Source organism: Talpa europaea, assembly GCF_964194135.1.
Source record: "Talpa europaea genome assembly, chromosome: 4".
In the NCBI taxonomy this organism is placed as follows: Eukaryota; Metazoa; Chordata; class Mammalia; order Eulipotyphla; family Talpidae; genus Talpa; species Talpa europaea.
In genome coordinates this window covers 44,643,852-44,666,067 of record NC_140070.1, presented here as the reverse complement: position 1 = coordinate 44,666,067, position 22,216 = coordinate 44,643,852, and the positions used below count along the sequence as shown (strand labels likewise).

At 36.2% G+C, this 22,216-nt stretch overlaps 1 protein-coding gene across 1 annotated transcript in view; it reads right to left on the bottom strand.

Moving 5' to 3' along the window:
• TUSC3 (tumor suppressor candidate 3) overlaps nucleotides 1-22,216 on the bottom strand; it is a gene marked incomplete at both ends in the record, with an annotated part of 150,900 nt that overhangs the window by 94,745 nt on the left and 33,939 nt on the right. The window contains one exon of the mRNA XM_084232025.1: nucleotides 1,031-1,200. Coding sequence (XP_084088151.1) covers nucleotides 1,031-1,200 — 170 coding nt within the window. The remainder of the gene's footprint in view (nucleotides 1-1,030; nucleotides 1,201-22,216) is intronic.

The following is a 22,216-nucleotide window of genomic DNA, read 5'->3' as shown; positions in this document are numbered from 1 at the left end:
ATTACTATTATACATGGAATATTAGTAATAAAAATATGAACTGTTGATAAATCCAACTTGTATGAATTTTGAGGGAACTAAGGTAAGTATAAAAAGAAAACATAAAAGGTGATATACTATATGATCCCATTTATATATACCATTCTTGAAATTAGAGAACTAGAGAACAAGTTTGGGCAATAGGGAATGGAAGTTGGGTTGGTTGTGGCTACGAAGGGCAAGGAGGGACTGTCATGTTGATGGAACTGTTCTGTATCTTAACTGTATCAATACCAATATTCTGTTAGTAATGCTTTACTATATTTTTCCAGATGTTGTGATAGGGGACAATGGTTAAAAGTAATAGAATCTTTGTATTGTATCTTACAATTGCATGTGAACCTACAATTATCTCAAAATAAAAATTTACTTAAATTGTTGCATGTGTATTATTAATATATTTGTATTTTTCCAAAATTTTCTTTAGTATATTCCCACTGAAAAATGTTTCATTCATTTCATATTGTTTACTTCTATGAAAAAGGAAGGAATTTCTAATTATTGGGGGTACTTAACAATAAAAGGACTTACCCTGGGTAAAACGACTGCCCACACTATTAAACTTAAAGTACTTTAAGAGGGCTACTTTACTGTCAATAATTTCTATTTAGGTGACCTATTAAACTGTTAAAATAAGAGTACTTTAAGAGGGTGTTTTACTGTCAATAATTTCTATTTAGGTGACCTACCTGGCAATACCTGAATGAAATTCTATCACACAACTTTATATAGGATGTAAATAGAAAAAAAAGTCTCTTAAAATTATGCATGAATTGGTCAAAAAATATTTTGCACAGTAAAAGAATATGTAAAATATTATGTAGTCATTTTCTAAACTACAGTGATTTTGAACTTACTTTTAAATGCACATAGTTGACTACAACACTGAAGAATTCTATTAATTCTATTATAACAATTTATCTTAAATGTAATAAAATAAAAACTGAAGAGTGGGACAATAGTCTGTAAAATGATTTAAACATAAAATTACCTGCACACAGAACACTGCCGCTGAGGCTGAAGAGCAGTAAACATAACAATCATAGAATAGTTTCGAGGTGGTGCCTTTATAAATTTTCGGAATTTATCACCATTCATTCGGAAGATTGAGCGCCTGGAACTCCATTCCATCAACTGCTCTACCTTCTCAGCTAAAAGATTCTGCAATTAATCACAGAAATTTAAATTTAACACAGGGTAAAAGTCCACAAGTTTATACTTAATATAAACTGAGTAACATGAGATTGTCTTTTTATGCAAAATTGACCCTTCTTTAAAGTTTTAGTGAATACATTCATTGTTAATTAACAACATATGCATAAAATATTTCATTTTCTCTTTCTTAATGGTTGTAAGTTATAAAAACATGTATCAGAAGGCAAACTACTTCCATAAAGATGGAATACATATGCTTTTTCCTAATCTTCACCCTATAGTAATATAGTAAAAATTTGTATCATTATATAAAAAACAAACATTACACATCTGAAGAAGTTAGCGATCTAAAACCATCAGTGGACTACACCTGAGAGGAGAAAGCATGCATTGTACAAAAACAAAGAATGATGTAAAATATAAAGTTAAATCAAAATAAAATAAAAGCATCAGTGACTACCAAAAAAGCATATTAAACCAAAAATCCCAAAAAACAAGTCTGCCCTTTCTACCCAAAGGGCAAGGGAAGAGGCATCCTATGAAGACAAAAGAACTGCTCTACTCTGGCCATACACCACAGAGAAACAAACAAACAACAAAAAAAAAATCTGCAGCCCCACCACCACCTCTCTACAAAGTCTCAAGGGAGAGTCTCAAGGAATGTAAATTGTCCTTCTGAGCTTTAACCTACAACAACTTGGAGGAATCCCACATGCAAAGTTGAGCACAAGAAGCATGCACCCAAGAGTGCTATATAATTCTATTTATATATAGATCAAAAAAGTAGATTAATCTGGGGCCTCCCCGGTGGCGCAGCGGTTGAGCGTTGGGATGTGAAGCTGCCCGTGGCCTCTGCAGCACTAGTTCAATCCCAGGCCGCCAGCAAGGGTCCCACATGGCACGCAGACCTCTCGGGCCACCCGCTGCTCCCATCAGCAGTGTATTTTGTCAGTCTGCCAGTTCTGTTCCTCGCTCTGGCTCTGGTGAATTTTCTCACCCTCCTGTGCTTCTGACTGTACCCAGTGCTATATAAATAAAAAAAAGCTTTAAAAAAAAAAGTAGATTAATCTGTTATGTCAAAAGGTAGAACAGTGGCTAATCTGGAGCATGCACTGCGATGGCAGAGAGGCAGAGTGACTGAAAGACAATAAAAATGGACCTGAGGTACTACTAATCTTCTATTCCAGAGTTGGGCATGAGGACAGGAGGCAGTAACCTTCTAGTTTCTGTATAGAATGCTTCATATTACTCGAAAAACTCTATAGGGTCATAGACTACAAAAAGTTATCCCTGCCTTTGGAAAACCAAGCATCAGTGTTCGGGAGAGAAAAACTTGTGCCATTTAAGCAAGCTCTGCACTAGAATTTAGGAAGAAATATAATCTTGTTTCTCTCCTCAAGTAAAAAATCGAGAGTATCTCTGTGAATCACTCACAGAGCAGGAACAGAATGTAGAATGATGCAGTAATGATAATAAAGAGAATTACTATGTGACCCAGCATGCATACTTCTGGTTTTATATTCAATAAGAATTGAAATCAGAATATCAAATAGACATCTGCACCCTTATGTTCATTGCAGCATTACTCATAATAGCCAATATATGGAAACAACTCAAAAGTCCAGTGACAAATAAAGATCACACACACACATAGAGAAATATTTTTCAGCCTTACAAAAAGAGACATCCTGGGGCTTCCCTGCTGGCCAAGAGGTGACTCTCAGTACCATCACCCCTATAGTCTGAGCTCGATTCCTGGCCAGAAGGTAACCCACATGGAGCAACAGACCTCTCCTGTCTCGCTCACTGTTCCCCTTAGCAGTGTATTTCAGTTAATCCCTCTGATCTGCTCCCCTCTCCATCTCTGGTGAATCTTCTCACCCCCACACCTCTGGCTTACACCCCAGTTCTTTCACGCAAAAAGTGAAAAAAAAATAGAAAAGAAATAAACATCCTGCCATTTGGGACAGTACAGCTGAACATAGAGGACATTATGCTAAGTAAAATAAGTCAGTCGGGACAAATACTGCATAATTCTACCTACATGAGATAGTTAAAAAGTCAAACTCATACAGGTAGAATGCAGAATGACAGTTGGCAGGCAGGAGTAGGAGAGAGAAATAGAAATTGTTTTTCGATGAGTTAAGTTCTAGAGATCTGTTGTACCTATAGTTAACATTACAGCACTGAGCACTACATATATATATATATATATATATATATATATATATATATATTATGTTAAGTGCTCATACCACAAAACACATACACACACAAAAGAAAACAAGGAAAATTTTTCAGGTGATGCAAATCATCATGGTGTCATTACTAAATTTAAAAATGAAGCCCCCATGCCTTGCCCAGCAGGCAAGTTTGGGAGGCTTGAATGGATAAAGGGTGTGGATGGGACTGCCGTGGGGGCCCTGGGGACCTGAACATTAAGCTGATGACTGTTAGAGTTGATGATCCCTTATGCTAAGTAAGATTATCAGTCAGTACACACCACAAGACTAGTCACCCTAACCAACCAATGAAGCCTGGAGTATAAATAGAACCTCAGGGGTCTTACTCTGAATGCAGCAGACCTTTCCTGTCTCCCCACTGCTTCCCTTAAGCAGTACATTTTATTAAATCCACCTATTCTGTTCTCTACTCTGTCTCTGGTGAATTCTTGTTCTTGAACCACCCTGTCCCCCACTCCAGCCTCTATTTAGTACTTTGTAATAATGGTATCAAAGACAGGTACATTAAATGTCCTCATATTTTTTGTGTATCGATTTATAGCTCAACGAATTTTTAAAAAGAGAGGAAAGATGAGAGAAAAGGGAGGCAGGCATCTTACACCCTGAATTGGGGTAAAGACTTGTTTAAGTGTTCTGTACCTACCTGAGGAAGAAAGAGACAAAAGAAATAGGAGAGAGAAGGGTCAGAGAATAATCTCGTCAAAAGAGCAAAATTCTTGAATTAGTAATTTAACAGAAAGAGAACATTCAGATAAGCACACAATGGCAGGTTAATGTAAGAAAAAGAAAAATTATGGCTAATTACTGGGTTAATTGTAAGTTTAAAAAAAAAAGATACGAACTGCCTTAATAAAAAGATGTCAACTGAAATTGATCCTAATTTTAAAACAAATTACTTGGATTTGACTATATCTAACAGCAATGCTTTTAATTTTCACTGTAAATGCAGTACGACTACATTCCCTTATAAAATAAAGTATTAAGGTGATTTTCAAATACAACTTTAGAAGGCAGTGCTCTATCTTACCAATATATACAAGACAGCTGACAACTGCATAGAAGAACTTTTACTGTTCCTAGTTTTAATTCTGAGAAGTAAAGAGTATTTTGCATGTTATACATAATTTGAGTGTCTGTCTTAGAGAAAATGACCATATATTTATAGGATTTATTTTAAAATGTCTATTTACTGTAATGCTGAGTACATCAATTCAGCACCTATAAATTCCTGTATGTCTAAACAAATTTTAAAATAAGAAATAACTATACAAATAAAATTATTTTATTTATAGGGACTGTGACTTGCTATGCAAAGATAGAAATTTCAGACTAGAAATCAGCCATATAGTAATGAGAACAGAAGGGAATTGCTCTAAGAAATAATTATCTGTGAGTTCATAGAGCATTTTTAGTAAGCTTTTCTCATTAAATACATACCCACATATTTACACACACATGCTTTCCTTTTATTTTTTGTATTTCCATAATTATCTTACTCTTTCCTCTTGCTTAAAAAAAAAAAAACATACAATTACGCAAATATGTATCAAGATCTTAAATAACAGGGAAAGGTCAAAGATTTTACTCTACTTGCCAGTTGTCAAGGAAGTCTGCCAGAGTTTCATGAATGCTACCAGAAACAAGAATCCTGACTGAGATACCTTTTTTTTTTTTCTGTTTACTGATTTTTTTCTGCAGATTTATTGAAGTATAGTTGACAGATAAAAAGATATTTAAACCATACAATGTTATGACTGGATACATCCATACCCTGTCAAAGGATTCTCTTCATTGGGTTAATGTATCCAATACCTCACATGATACCTTTTACTTGGTATGGATATGTAAGTTCAACTTTCTTAGAAAATTTCAATTACACAATACGGTATAGTATTTTTACAATAGAACCTCAGACCACATTCATCTGATAATTGAAAGTCTGCACTCTTTCCCTAATCCTTCCCACCAATCTTTCCCAGGCCAGCCCCGACCTAGCACACACTTTTTTTACTCTTTTTCTGAGTTAGACTTTTTTTTTTTTTTTTTTTTTAACAGATTACACATGTAGTGATACCAAGCCTAAGCGGAATTTGTCTCTATCTGGCTTTTTTCACTATGCTAATACCCTCCAGCTTTATCAATGTTCTTTAAAAAAACAAAAACAGGTGTTCCCTCTTTAAGACTGAACAATATTCCATTGTAATTTACACACACACACCCCAAATTTTCTTTGTACATTTATCCATTCTTTTTCTTTTTTAAGATTTATTTATTCATGCATGCAAGAACCGTGGTACAGGCCAGATGAGCGGGAGGGTGAAAGGATTCACCAGAGACAGAGCAGGGAACAGAACAGGCAGACTGACTGACTGAAATACACTGCTGAGGGGAGCAGTGGAAGAGGTCTGCTGCACCATGTGGGATTCTCGCTGGTCGGCCAGGGTTCAAACCCACACTGCAGAGGCTGCGGACAGCTTCACAGCACCACACTCAACCGCCTGCACCACCAGGGAGGCCCATTTATCCATTCTTATGGCGCAATCAATAGGCAGCATGACCTTCAAATTATCACCCAAGTACCAAAGGGCCAAAGTGGAGCAACCCAGGCAGATGGTGCACACATAGTGAGTTATTTCATAGCTGAAGAAATCAAAACTTAGGAAATGCAAATTAGGAAACACAGGCAAAACAAACAAACAACAACAACAAAAAAAAAAAAACCCTGTCCAACCTTGGCAATATTAGGGAGAATTAGCAACAAATTATCTAAGGCAATAAATTTGTCCTTAAGCCTGGTAAAAGACACTATCACTATCTTTAAAGGTCATCTGCATAACAACATCCTTGAAAAGAGAGTCCACAACAAAAGCAGTTAATGGCTCTACCCAAATGTGCAAAAATGAGATTTGCAGATTTATTTCCTAATAAAGCAATCAGTGCACTCTTTAAATCACTCAATTAGATGACTTTTTTTAAGATTTATTTATTTATACAAGCACTAGATAAAGTCAGAAGCACAGGAGGGTGAGAGAATTCACCAGAGCCAGAGTGGGGAGCAGAGCAGGCAGAAGGACTGAGGTCCACTGCTGAGGGGAGCAGCGGGCAGCAGGAGAGGTCTGCGCGCCATGTGGGACCCTCCTCCGGTGGCCGGGGAGCAGCCGGGGTCAAACCAGTGCTGCAGAGGCTGCGGGCAGCTTCGCAACCCAGCACTCAACCGCTGCGCCATCGCGGAGGCCCAATTTGATGACAATTTAAAGAAAAAAATCAAACACTAAATAAATACATGTTGTTACTGACCTGTTTGAAGTTAAGTATCTACTTGTATCATGTAGTCTTAAAAGAGAGTATGTATATACCTATTAATTTTGTCATAATAACTAAACTCTGAGTCGTGAATACGGGAAGCTGACTGGACATTCTGAATTCTGACACAGCACAATTCTTTTGGTTGGTTGGGGGGTGTGGGGGATGGGGGATGGTGTGTGTGTGTGTGTGTGTGTGTAAAAATATCGGATGGTTTCACTTATAACAGGAATATAGGGGAACCAAATAAGAGATCAGTGTAGAAAAAAAATAACAACAGTACAAAACACAATAAAGCAAAAACAATTATAAACCAGAGACATACTGCAGGGGAGGAGGAGAGAGAGGTGTGAGATGGAGGGAGGGAGGGAGGAGCACAGGGGACAGTGGTGATGGTGCACTGGTGCCTCCAGGAAGGAAATTCTATGGGGACTCAATCTGAGGGGGTGAGGGGAAGCAAATATTGTCTAAAAAATAAAATAAATAAAAATAAATAAATATAACTTGTTAAAAATGTTATAAATACAAAAAAAATAACAACTAGGTGTGTAACCTAAGGAATCCCCAATTTATTACAGAAGAAATAAATTTGAACTTAACAAAAAAAAAAAAAAAGAACTGGAGTATAGGCCAGAAGTGCAGGGCAGGGAAGTGGTAAGAGGGATTCGCCAGTCAGAGTGGTGGATTTACTGAAATATATTGCTAAGGGGAGCAGCTGTGCAGTGCTTGGTTAGCTCTCTGGCTGGGGATCAAATTCAGGCTATAGGCCTGGACTCAATGTCCCGGCAACCAGGGAGACCCACAACACAGTTGTTTAAGAAAAACTGACCACATTATTTTAAAATATCTTTAACAAGATTATATTATTTTCTGTGTCTTTTAAGACTTCAAAGGTCAGATCCCTCAATAAGTTTCCATAGAAATATCAACTCATGTGAATAGATACACATCACACATTTTTATTCCAACAAAACCTATGTCAAATAAAAGAATCAGGTAGATAAAGCTGATAGTCACAGTTGCCAGTGTTTCCATTGCTGAGGTAATTAATACTAAGCTCACTTACTTGATTGTAAGTGCAAATGCCTCAGTGAGAGGAATATTTAGTGACAAAAGTTTTATCTTCCCTTAAAAAATACAAACAACAGGAAATGAACAAATATAACTTGATTGAATTTCTTTTTTTTGTATACTTTCAGGTACAGGGTAGTTACTCTAGAACTAAGCAAATATAAATCATTTCTTAAAGTACTGAGTCTCTGCAACTTAACCACTGTCGTGTTTAATATCAGAAATCAAAGTAAAAGGGCTCCCTGGTGGCACAGGGGTTAAACTCTCAGCCCTATCAGGCTATTGCCAGCCACAGCATCATGAGTTCAATCCTGGAGATAAGGAGCTAACCCACATGGCTCAGACCTCCCCTGCCTCATCCTGCTGCTCCCCTCAGCAGTGTATTTCAGTAGATCTGCTGGTTCTGCTCCCCATTCTGTCTAGGGTGAATCCTCTCACACACCTCCTGCCCACCCCACCCCCGCAATTCTGGCCTATACCCCAGTTCCTGTGTCCACAAATAAATAAATATTTTTAAAAATCAAAGAAAAATATAACTTTAGAAAATTATGCCTTTAAATGGTAAAATTCCAATTATATGCAGTATTCCCATTGCGGTTAACTGAGAATTGTTTTTAAAGAATACATGAAATGTGTAGGTATAGTGTTAATAGCATGTTTTCTTACTTTTTTTTTTTTTTTTTTTTTGGTGAGGTGACCTTATTATCCCTATATGTATTTAAAAACCTTAATTAAAAGTGATTGAAAAAGAAAATAAACAACAGGGCTTCCCCGGTGGTGCAGAGGGTTGAGGTCAGTGCTGTGAAACTGTCCACAGCCTCTGCAGTGCAGGTTCCATTCCCGGACAGGCAGGGAGATACACACATGGCGCAGCAGACCTCTCCTGTCTTGCCTGCTGCTCCCCTCAGCAGTGTATTTCAGTCAGTCGGCCTGCTCTGTTCCCTGCTCTGTCTCTGGTGTATCCTCTCACCCTCCCACGCCTCTGTCCTGTATCCAGCTCTTGTATAAAAATAAATAAATCTTAAAAAAAAAAAAAAGAAAAAAGAAAAAAAATATGTCCATCAGGCCCAGTCCCAGCAATAAACACAAAAAAAAATTTCTACTGAATTTTAATTACCTAACAATTCTTTCTTCTGAAATATAAAAGAGTAGGGCTGGGCCACCCTGCTGGCGCAAAGAGTTAAACACCCCACTATGAAGCAATCCACAGCCGATGTAGCATGAGTTCAATCCCTGGCAGGCCAGGGAGCAGCCCACATGGTGCAGCAGACCTCTCCTATCTAGCCTGCTGCTCCCCTCAGCAGTGTATTTCAGTCAGTCTGCCTGTTCTGTTCCCCAATCTGTCTCTGGTGAATCCTTTCAACCCCCACATCTCTGGCTTGTACCCCAGCTCTTATATGCATAAATAAATAAATCTTAAAAAAAAAAAGAGAGAATAGGGCTATGGAAGTATTATGTTTTATGACAGAAATGAATTTGTTATAAATTAAAAAAAAAAAAAATCAGCCAGAATTGGAGAGTGGGTTGCCAAAATGAAAGTGAACTTTAAAAAATGAACCTGATTTTGTTATTGTCTCATTTGCTGTGCAGAAGCTCTTTAATTTGATGTAGTCCCAGCTGTTTATCTTTGCCTTCACTATCACTGCTTTGGGTGATGTGTCTGTAAAGATGTCTTTGATATGCAAATCACGTAGTGTTTCGCCTATATTTCCTTCTATGTATTTTATGGTTTCAGGTCTTATGTCTAGTTCTTTAATCCATTTTGAGTTGATTTTTGTCTGCACAGCAAAAGAGACAATAACAAAAACAAAGAGAAACCCCACCAACTGGGAGAAAATTTTTGCACACAACACTAATGATAAAGGACTGATCACAAAAATCTGCAAAGAGCTGATGAGACTCAACAAAACAAAGAAAATAATCCAGTCAAAAAATGGACAGAGGAACTAAAAAGAAACTTCTCTGAAGAGGAAATGCGAATGGCCAACAGGCATATGAAAAAATGTTCAACATCGCTTGTAATCAGGGAAATGCAAATCAAAACTACCATGAGATACCATCTTACACCAGTGAGAATGGCACATATTAAAAAAAATAGCAACAACAAATGTTGGCGAGGTTGTGGAGAAAAAGGAACTCTTCTGCACTGTTGGTGGGAGTGCAAACTGGTCCAACCACTATGGAGAGCTGTGTGGAGATTTCTGCACCTACTAAACATAGAGCTTCCACAGGATCCAGCAATTCCACTCCTAGGTATTTACCCAAAGAACACAGAAACATCAATTCCAAAGAACACCTGCACCCCTATGTTTATAGCAGCACTGTTTACAATAGCTAAGCTTTGGAAACAGCCCAAATGCCCAAAAATAGATGACTGGATCAAGAAGATGTGGTACATATATACCATGGAATATTACTCAGCATTCAAAAAAGATAAACACATGCAATTTGCAGCAACATGGATGATGCTGGAAGGGATCATGCTCAGTGAAATAAGCCAAAAAGAAAAAGAAAAATACCGGATGGTCTCACTCATAGCAGGGACCTAGAAAACTTAAATAAGGGACCAGGAAAATGAATAACTATAAGAAAGTGAAAATCAAAATCAACAAAAACTATGAACCAGAGACACTTTTTGGGGGGTGGGGGGCGGGAGGGGAGTTATTGGGGTCAGAATGGGGGGATTGCAATTGTATGGGGAATATAAAAATAAAATTAATTAAAAAAAAAAATGAACCTGACCAGGGATGTTTATTCCTCTCCCCTCTGCCTCCCCAGTGGCGCAGCCGCAGCGGTTGATCGCTGGGTTGCAAAGCTGCTCTCAGCTGGTTCGATTCCCGGCTGCTCCCAGGCCACCGGAGGAGGGTCCCACAAGGCGTGCAGACCTCTCCATATGGCGCGCTGCTCCCCTCAGCAGTGTACTTCATCACTCTGCCTGCTCTGCCCCCCGCTCTGGCTTTGGTGAATTCTCTCACCCTCCCGTGCTTCTGACTGTACCCAGTGCTTGTATAAATAAAAAAATGAATCTTAAAAAAAATGAACCTGACCATATTATAAAGTAGTAATATAACCATAACTTTGGAAACAGTATTTTATTGGATACTTTCAAAGGAAAAAGAATGGTACACAAACACCATACACTATTTCCTAATAGGATTTGCAGTTCTGTTATTTTATGAATACCAGAGTTGAACAAACAAATTTATTATAGAAAATGAGAGCCAAATTTATCACTATCAGTAAAGAACTTATTATTTGATACCTCTAATTTAATGGCTCATTACAGACACAAAACTATAATAAACTCAACATATAAAACTATGTTCCTGGATCTAGTAAGACAAAGTTTTGAACTTTTTTGGTGATAACATGCCAGGAATGGACAAACGTAGCATTAATATTGTAATATTATTTTTTAATAAAATAGTCCTAATCACATTAAGAGAGCTTTCATTCTCTACCATAAACATTAAAAACTACTCAAAGGCACACTTTTACAATATATTAGAAAAGCAAAATAATAAATTCTTGCATTAATTACAATTATTATAATTATATAATTAGGTAATAATTGTAACAATTGTATAGTTATATTCCAAACTAACCCATATGTACTTTTCTTTTTTAAAATTTTATTTTATATATATTGACATCATTTTTCATTTTTGCATAACATATGCATTTTCATCTAGGTTATAGTCCCCATACAATTCCCACCCCCCTTATTTTGATTTTACTCCCTTCTCCCACCACCCCATACTATGTCTCTGGTTTATTATTGCTTATTGATTTTGATTTTTACTTTATTATAATGAGTCTTTTTCCTGGTCCCTTATTTAGGTTTTCTAAATTCCTGCTATGAGTGAGACCATCTGGTATTTTTCTTTTCTTTCTGGCTTATTTCACTGAACATGATCCCTTTCAGCTCCATGCATGTTGCTGCAAATGGCATGAGTGTATCTTTTTTGGTTGCTGAGTAATATTCCATTGTGTATATGTACCACATCTTCTTGATCCAGTCATCTATTTTTTGGCATTTGGGTTGTTTCCATGGCTTACCTATTGAAAATAGTGCTACTATAAACATAGGGGTGCAGATATCCTTTTGAATTAATGTTTCTGTGTCCTTTGGGTAAATTCTAGGAGTAGAATTGCTTCATCATATGGAAGCTCCATCTTTAGCAGATTGAGGAACCTCCACACAGCTCTCCATAGTGGTTGGACCAGTTTGCACTCCCACCAGCAGTTCAGGAGAGTTCCTTTTTCTCCACATCCTCACCAACATTTGCTGTTACTAGTTTTTTTAATATGTGCCATTCTCACTGGTATAAGGTGGTATCTCATTGTAGTTTTGATTTGCATTTCCCTGATTATCAGTGATGTTGAACATTTTTTCTTATGCCTAGTGGCCATTTGCATTTCCCCCCTGGAGAAGTTTCTTTTTAGCACTACTTCCCATTTTTTTGACTAGGTTATTTACTTTGTTTTTGTTGAGTCTCATCAGTTCTTTGTAGATTTTTATGATCAGTCCTTTATCATTAGTTTTATGTGCAAAATTTTCTCCTGATCAGTGGAGTGTCTCTTTGTTTTGGTTACTGTTTCTTTTGTTGTACAGAAGCATTTTAATTTGATGTAGTACCATCTGTTTATCTTTTCCATCACTATCACCACTTTGGGAGATGTGTCTTTAAAGATACTACTGAGGTGTATGTCATGTAGTGTTTTACCTATATTTCCTTCTACATATTTTATGATTTCAGGTCTTAGGTCTAGTTCTTTTTTTCTTTTTTTAAGATTTATTTATTCATTTACACCAGAACTGTGGTACAGGCCAGATGTGCGGGAGGGTGAGAGGAGGGAGACAGAGCAGGGAACAGAACAGGCAGACTGACGAAATACACTGCTGAGGGGAACAGCGGGAGAGACAGGAGAGGTCTGCTGCACCATGTGGGACCCTTGCCAGTTGGCCGCTGCAGAGGCTGCGGACAGCTTCACAGCGTGGAGCTCAACCGCCTGCGCCACCAGGGGAGGCTCACTATGTCTAGCTCTTTAACCCATTTTGAGTTGTTTTTTTTGTGCATGGTGTGAAGTAGTGGTCAAGCTTCATTCTTTTGCATGCAGTGACCCAGTTTTTCCAGCACCATTTACTGAACAAACTTTCTTTGCTCCACAGCATAGTCTTTGCTCCTTTTGTCAAAGATTAGTTGATTGCAAATTTGTGGGTTTATTTCTGGATTTTCTATTCAGTTCCATTGGTCTGTGTGTCCATTCTTGTTCCAATACCATGCAGTTTTGATTATTATGATTTTGTAGTATAGTTTGAAGTCTGGACGTGTGATGCTGCCATTCCCTTCTTTTTTTTTTTTTTTCAGGAGAGCTTTGCTATTTGGGGTTTTTAGTGGCTCCACTATGAATTTCATCAATATTTGTTCTATTTCTTTAAAGAATGTTACTGCAATTTTTATTGGAATAGCATTAAATCTGTAAATTGCTTTTGGTAGGATGGCCATTTTGATAATTTTAATTTTTCCAATCCATGAGCAGGAGATGTCTTTCCATTTCTGTGTGTCTTCTTTTATTTTTTTTTAACATTGTTTAATAGTTTTCTTTGCATAGGTCCTTTACGTCTTTCATTAGGTTTACTCCCAAGTATTTGATTTTTGTTTGTTTCATTAATAAAAGGGATCATTTTCATGCTTTCTTCTTCTTCAGGTTTATTGTTTGTGTATAGGAAGGCTACTGACTTTTGCGTGTTGTTTTTTTATCCTATTTTACTAAACTGATTAGTTTGATTAGTTTCTCCATGGAGTTTTTTGGGGTTCTCTCTATATATTATCATATCATCTGCAAATAATGATAGTTTGACTTCTTCCCTCCCTATTTGGTTTCCTTGTATGTCCTTCTCTTGTCTTACTGCTCTAGCAAGGACTTCCAGTGTTATATTGAAAAGCAGTGGTGAGAGTGCACAGCCCTGTTGTGTTCCAGATCTTAACAGAAGTGCTTTCAACTTTTCAAAATTGAGAATGCTATTGGCTATGAGCTTGTCATATATAGTCTTTATGATGTTGAGGCATGTCCCTTGCATCCCAAGAATTTTAAGGTCCTTTACCATAAATGGGTATTGTACTTTTTCAAAAGCTTTTTCAGCATCTATTGATATTATCATATAGTTTTTATATTCTTTTTTGTTGATGTGTTGGATTACACTGATTGACTATTGGATGTTGAACCATCCTTGTGTCCCTCGAATAAATCCTACTTGATCGTGGTGAATTATCTTATGGATACATTGTTGGATTCTGTTAGCTATACTTTTACCTAGGATTTTTGCATCAGTGTTCATTAGAGAGATTGCCCTTTAGTTTTCTTTTTTTGTATTGTCTTTGCTTGGTTTTGGTATTAGTGTAATGTTATCTTCATAGAACATTTTTGGTGTTATCCCTTCCTTCTCAGTTTTTTTGAAAGAGTTTGTGAAGGACAGACATTAATTGGTTTCTGAATGTTTGGTAGAATTCATTTGTAAATCCATCTGGCCTGGGCTTTTCTTTTGGGGGAGGTTTTTGATTACCATTTCAATTTCGCTGCTTGTAATTGGTCTGCTTAAGTTTAGGTGTTCTATTTGTTCTTTATCTAGCTTTGGGTGATTGTAGCATTGTAAGAATTTGTCCATCTCTTCTAGATTGTTGAACTTGTTTGCATATAACTGTTCATAGTAGTTTCTGATTATTCCTTTGATTTCTGCTATGTCTCTTGTGATTTCTCGTCTTTCATTTGAGATCTTATTTATTTGTGTTTTCTCCCGTTTTCCTTTGTGAGCCTGGCGAGGGTTTGTCTATTTTATTTATTTTTCCAAAGGACCAACTTTTGGTTTGATTGATCTTTTGGATTGTGTTTTTAGTTTCTATTTCATTTATTTCTGTTTTGATTTTTATTATTTCCTTTCTTCTACTGGTTTTAGGGTTTTTTGTTGTTGTTCTTTTTCTAATTCTTTGAGCTGTGAGATTAGGTTGTTTCTTTGAGCTCTTGTTTCTTGATAGGAACCTCTATTACTATAAATTTTCCTCTAATTATTGCTTTTGCTTCATCCCATATATTTAGGAAATCTGTTTTATCTGATATAAGTATAGCTGTTCCTGCTTTCTTTTTTGGTCCATTTGCTTGTAGGATTGTTTTCCATCCTTTTACTTTCAGTCTATTTTTATCTTTTGTACTTAGATGTGTTTCCTGGAGACAGCAAAAGGTTGGGTTTTGTTTCTTAATCCAGCCTGTGACTCTGTGTCTTTTTTCTTGAGGAGTTTAGTCCATTTACATTTACAGTTAATATTGATACATTAGAGTCTGTATTTGCCATTTTGTATGTTTATTCTGTGGTTTTATTTTTTGTCTTGTTTCATTCTTATTCATCCCTCTGTTGGATCTGGTTTTAGGACCCCTTGTAGTATTTTTTGGAGTAGGGGTGTGGTCATAATGAAATTCTGGAGTTTCTGTTTGTCTGATAAGGTCCTTATTCTTTCTTCATTGTTGCTTTGTGGGTAATGTATTCTTGGTTGTCAATCATTGTCTTGGAGTTTGTTCACTATGTCCCTTCACTCTTTCCTTGCCTATAGTGTTTTTTCGGAGAAGTTTGATGTCAGCCTGATTGGTTTTCCTTTGTATGTCATCTGTTTATTCCCTCTTGTCAGTGTCATTAATTTTCCTTGTCTTGGATCCTTGGGAGCTTTACTATTATGTGTCTTGCTGTGGTTTTGTTTGTTTGTTTGTTTGTTTTTGTTTGTTTGTTTTTCCTTTCATCTTGGAAGTTTGGTGTTCTTGCTGCTTCTATTTCTATTTTCAGCTCCTTCTTCATGGTTGGGAAATTCTTTTCAATTATTTCCTTGAATGTTTTCTCTGCTCCTATGTCTCTCTCTCTCCTTCTGGGATCCCCATAACTCTTATATTTTCTTTCCTTATGGAGTCAGTTCCCAAAGTCTTTCTTCATTTTTTTTCCATCATACTTCTCTTTCCTTTTCTGTTTTAGAGCTTTTTATTTTGCTGTCTTCGAGAGTACTTATTCATTATTCCATTTCATCTACTCTGCTTTCATTACTTTTCCCAGAGTTCTTCAGCTCCTCCATTAATCCTTTGATCTCCTGCATTTCTTTCACTTTCCTCCTTAAGAACTCAATTTCATTCTTCTTCTTCTTCTTCTTTTTTTTTTAAAGATCTATTTATTTATTTATACAAGCGCTGGGTACAGTCAGAAGCCCAGGAGGGTGAGAGAATTCACCAGAGCCAGAGGGGAGAGCAGAACAGGCAAACTGACGAAATACACTGCTGAGGGGCGCAGTGGGTGGCAGGAGAGGCCTGCGTGCCATGTGGGACCCTCACCTGCTGGCTGGGGATCAAACTGGCGCTGCAGAGGCTGTGAGCAGCTTTGCAACCCAGTGCTCAACCACTGCGCCACTGGGGAGGCCCTCAATTTCATTCTTCTGATCGTTGATTATTTCTCCCATATCATTTTTGACTTCTTGCAGTTTTTAATCATGGAGATTTTAAATTCTCTCTCAGGAAGGCTGAGAAATTTTTCCAAGTCACACTTGTTGCAGTCATGTGGTTGATTTTCTTTTAGTGGTGTGTCCCTTCCCTGAGGGCTTGCTTGCGTGCTTGTAGTTTTCTTCTCCTTGCTACTTATTTTCTGATTTGTCCTATGCATTCACTGTGTCCCTGGTACTGGCGAGCATCTCTTTGGTGAGCTCCATCTGGAGTGTTGGAAGCTCTGACAATTTTGGTGAGGTCCAGAGGCGACCCTCCCTGTCTCAAAGATGTTGCGTCTGGGTGAGGCTCCATCCCCCTCTGGCCGCCATCTTGTGGCAGTTATGGGCCTGGCTCCTGCAGGGTTTCAGCTCACCTCTGACTGCGGGGACAGCCCTTTCACAGTTCCATACAGTTTTGGTGAGGACCAGAGCAACCCTTTCTGTCTCAAAGACAGCACATCTGGGGGATGCTCCCCTGCACACTCGGTCTATATGTATCTTTCTTTTCTGCTAATCTATTTCAGCACCCCTTCTATTTTCTGACAATGTTGAATAATAACTATTAAAATATTTTCTTCTCATAATCATTAAGATTTTAAAGAAATATTTTAATTGAGAAAAATACAAAGAATATTAAAGGACGCACCTATATAACTATTATCTATACATGGCAATTATCATTGAGAAAGATTTGCTTGCTGGTTTCTTACCTTGAGATTTTTATTTTTTATTTATTTATTTTTAAAGATTTATTTATTTATTTTATACAAGAACCAGAGTACAGGCCAGATGCGCAGGAGGGTGAGAAGATTCACCAGAGACAGAGCAGGGAACAGAACAGGCAGACTGACTGAAATACAGTGCTAAGGGGAACAGCAGACAAGACAGGAGAGGTCTGCTGCACCATGTGACTTGCTCCCTGGCCTGGCAGGGATCAAACTCATGCTGCAGAGGCTGCAGATTGCTTCATAGTATGGTGCTTAACCCTTTGCACCACGAGGGAGGCCCTTACCTTGAGATTTTTAAAATAAGGGACTAAAATATTACCTTTGTTATACTGTCTTCTGTTTTTCAATGTGGTCAATTTGAACATTTTCCTTTACAATCTGAACTTTTTGTGTCTTATTTTAAAACACCATCATAAACCATTCTCTTGAAACCAGAAAGGACCTCAAAAATAGTCAAAACATTCTTGAAAATGAACGACTGCTTCAGCAAACCTATTTTCTCCTTACTAAAATAAGAAAAAAGATATTCCTAATAAACACAAAGTATTTACCACATTCCTGCATCTATAAGCTCTTAATATGTGTAATTTTATTAAGTAATTCAGATTTGTCATTTCTATTGTTATAAAGCAATTTCACATTGATACTTCATAATTAATGAGTCAACCAAGGACAAAATTTATTAGCAAGATTAGCAATGTTAATAAAAACAGAAACGTTAATCTATTAGCAGATAGCTGAACTATTATTCACCTAGAGTGTTCAAAAAAGATGATTTCAGTTCTTCACTTACATGGCAAAGCAATCTCCCACCTGACACCTCTCACAATCACTACTGAGTCACCTCCTCAAATGTTCATGGATGTTTATTCCTCTCCCCCCTGCCATCCAATTCATTTAAATCTGTAACCCACTAAGGCAAAATAAACAGAAATTAAACAGTATCTTCTACATGCCTGCCAAATTTGAGGGTCATGATTATGGTAAAACATGATCAAGGAAAAGAAATGTACATACAAAATAAACTATAAGAATCATTAACCATCTGCAAAGTTAACACTATTTCTGTGTTCTCTAAGCCTACCTAAATTCCAAACAAACCTGCTTATCTTTTACTGTAAACAATACTGGAATTTTTCTTTTCTTTTTTTTTTTTAAAGATTTATTTATTTATTTATACAAGCACTGGGTACAGTCAGAAGCGTGGGAGGGTGAGAGAATTCACCAGAGCCAAAGCAGGGAGTAGAACAGGCAGATGGATGAAGTACACTGCTGAGGGGAGCAGCAGGCTGCAGGAGAGGTCTGTGCGCCATGTGGGACCCTCGCCTGGCGGCCAGGGATTGAACTGGCACCGCAGAGGCTGCAGGCAGCTTTGCAACCCAGTGCTCAACCGCTGCGCCACTGGGGAGGTCCACTGGTATTTTTCTAACTTAATCAGTCAACATTTTCTTAATTAACTAGACTACAGCAATGTTATTTTTTTTTACTTTTGATGTAAATGTCAGTATTCCCTACACTATCAGTTACACTTCTCTGCATTAATGATAGTTTTCCAATACAAAATATATACTTGATAAACAAATTAGAACTTTATAGGTCAAATAACAAGATAATTTTTAAACAAAAGCAATTCCAATATGTACATATTCTATTTAACTATATGAAATTTCATCGCACCATACTAAAATTATCTTTAAGAAGAAAAAATTTATAAAAATGAAAAACATTGATTACTTCATTAACATAAAATTATGTTATAAATCAGACAGCATAGATTAAATATCAAATCAATATAAAATTTTGAACTGTATTTTTTATTGTTTAAAAATAGTATATTCTTTTCAAGTAATTGACTTTGAAAAACTCGCTTCAAATCTATTTTAAAGTATGTAAGTGGAAGAAGATGACAAATTTACTGCAGTGTCTCTACTATAGTCCACAAGAACAGAAAAATATATACCTGAACTATGTTGAGTTATGTTAGATTTTATTAGTTACAAAATAGGGCAAAAATTATACCAAATTATCACATTGCTAGGTTGCATAAACTTAATGATCACCAAGCAATTAAAAAAAAAAGGATAGTACCATTACATGAAAGCATGTATAAACAGGGAAAGCCAGAAGGAAAATTCTTTTTTTTTTTTTTAAGATTTATTTATTTTTTTATACAAGCACTGGCTACAGTCAGAAGCACGAGAGGGTGAGAGAATTCACCAGAGCCAAAGTGGGGAGCAGAGCAGGCAGAAGGACCAAAGTACACTGCTGAGGGGAGCAGTGGGCAGCAGGAGAGGTCTGCGCACCTTATGGGACCCTCGCTGGCGGCTGGGGATCGAACCTGTGCTGCTGAAGCTGCGGGCAGCTTTGCAGCCCAGCGCTCAACTGCTCTGCCACCAGGGGAGGCCCAGAAGGAAAATTCTTAATGTATTAATAAACATTTGTGTGGAGAGTTGGGGGGGGAAAGATTTTAAAATTATAATGACAAGAATTACATAAAGTCTCAATGTTTATTATGTTCTCCAAATCCCCCTTTCATTCAAAACTTATTCACCCCAAAACTCTAGCTATTCAAAGCAATTACTTAAATTTAGAATGAACAAATATGTAAAAAAAGCATTTCAAAACTATTAATAATGGACTACAACGCAAATGTTGTGTATGTGTATGGGCATATAAACATATATAAATGGTCAATAAATACTTACTAATTACTCATCTAAAAACAGTTCTCAGTATCAACTAAAGAAGTTTCCCTTCCACTACTAAATTAGCATTCTAGTTGCTTTAAAACTCCAGGTCATACATCTTCCCATAAATCAAAGTTAGAAGGGGGGGAAAATTAAGATTTAAATGTATGCTTTCAATACATACCCTTAACTCCAATGTCTAATGATCATTTTCTAGTATATTCATAAAGTTTTTTTCCTAACTTAAGTCAGTATAATTTCTATGTATATAGTTTTACATACATAACATACATAGATAACACGTGTTTCTATAAATTATTGATGTATATATACATCTCCAATGTTCTTGGTTTACAATGATAATACTGTAGATGTTATTAGTATTTTATAGGTTTGATAATTTAAAATATGACTTGCAAAAAATTTATTTAATTCAAAGTTCATTGTGCTTGAAAGAATAAAGAAAAAAATAAGAAAAAGACATACAAATTTACTTAATTACCAAGCACAGTGACAAAGTAAATCTACCAATGGAATCCAGCAACTAATATGCCCAAAAACAGTACAAAGTTTACCTTCAGAAAAACTTCCCCAGATCATATTTAGATAAACCAAATAATACTGATTCAGATGTCCTTGGCACAAAGAGCCACTGGGTCTTCTAACTTATCGTAGATAACTCCTGGGCTGAACTATGTGAGACCTGATTACTGCTGTTATCATCCAAATGAAGCAAATCTATTAAGTTAGCTCCTCTTCCATGTTTAAGATTCTGAACTTCAACAAGGTGCTACCCTCCATATTTCCATATTTCACTTTTCCTTTTATTTCTGATCTCTTTCTATTGTGCTGTTGATATTCTCAAATATCAATTCTTACTTCTCTGCAGTATCTGCAGTTTCTTCCAACCTTCTACAACTAGTTACTTTCAATTGTTATTACCTGACCAAATTTAAATTGGACTATACTACACTTGAGTCATCACAACTTCTAGGTAAATTTACTATGTTAAATTAAAAAATATGTATCTTCTATTATTTGAAGTGATAATTGAGTAGTTATAGGACATTTATTTCATGAAACATTAAAAAGAGAAAAAGTTCTAAAAAATCATACTCAGTCCCAACCAAAAACCATACCCTATTATTTAAGATATATAAATTCTCCCAATGCCCACAACATATATTCCATTTTCAAAATCTCTTTACAAGTCAATAAAATTAACTATAATTGATATATGAGGATATCAGCATAATAACAATGTATAAATATTAAGGTTACAGAGTTACAAGCTATACACCCCATAATTAAACTACAATTACTACCATTATAAGGCATGCTGACTAAACTTCCCAAATAATTTTTTAGCAACACACCTAAAAACATGGTGTTTTTTTTTTTTCTGTGTTTATGCAACTAAAATCAACTTTTTTAAAAAAGGCATCGATTTCAAATATCTTTAGTTTTTCTTTTGTATTATTACGGAAAGATTATGCCCTCCCAATTATGACATGTGGCTATAATAAGGGAAAGAATAGGTTTTTAAATGCCTTCTATAAACTCATTCTGAGAAAAAAAATGTTACATTACTCTAGCTGAGAAATGAGAAAACTGTCAAGCTAAGTCTAGTTATAATTTTAAAGCTATTTAGAATTTCAAAACTAAAAAACCTGGGAAAATATGTTAAAGATATACCTTTGCAACCTTTACTATTCAGTTGGTCAAATTAGTCATTCAATGAAATCTCTAACTCCATATAGCATATCTTGAACTTACTAAGATTGCCATTTTAATTCTTACAAGACAGCTAAAACACAACTTATAAGACTAAATGAATTTACTTTGAGTCTACTATTATGTCCATCACATGCTAGAAAAGACTTTTATGCACTGATGGAGTATTTAGTGGGTATTATCTCAGTAATGAAGAACGATTATGTCTAAAATGAATGCTGGACTGATACTGCCTAATAAATTCTATAACCAAGACCCAGAAGGATTAAAATTGCTTGAATCCCAAAACAAAGCCTAATGACATTGACAGGAATACAAAAATATCAAGCATCCAACAAGATAAAATTTTCAATGGCTAGAATCCAATCAAACATTAGGAATGAAAAAAAATTAATATAAGGAAAAAAAAATCAATCCAGCCCCATTCAAAACACAGGCATAATAAATAACAAAAAGCACATTACACGCTATTCAATATGTTCAAAATGTTAAGATATAAAAAAGACCCAAACTGAATTTATACAGATTAAAAACTACAATAGATGAGATGAAAAACACAATGAATGACATCAACAGCAAATTTGGCATGCAAAAGAAAAAAATCAGTGCACTTGAAGATAAGCTGTAAAATTAGAGACTACTGACAATGTAACCAAAAAACTCAAAATGTTGTGCAAAACCAATGAGCTGTGGAACAACTGTAAGAGACTCAATGCATAGTTTTGTAAGAATAGTCACAAGAC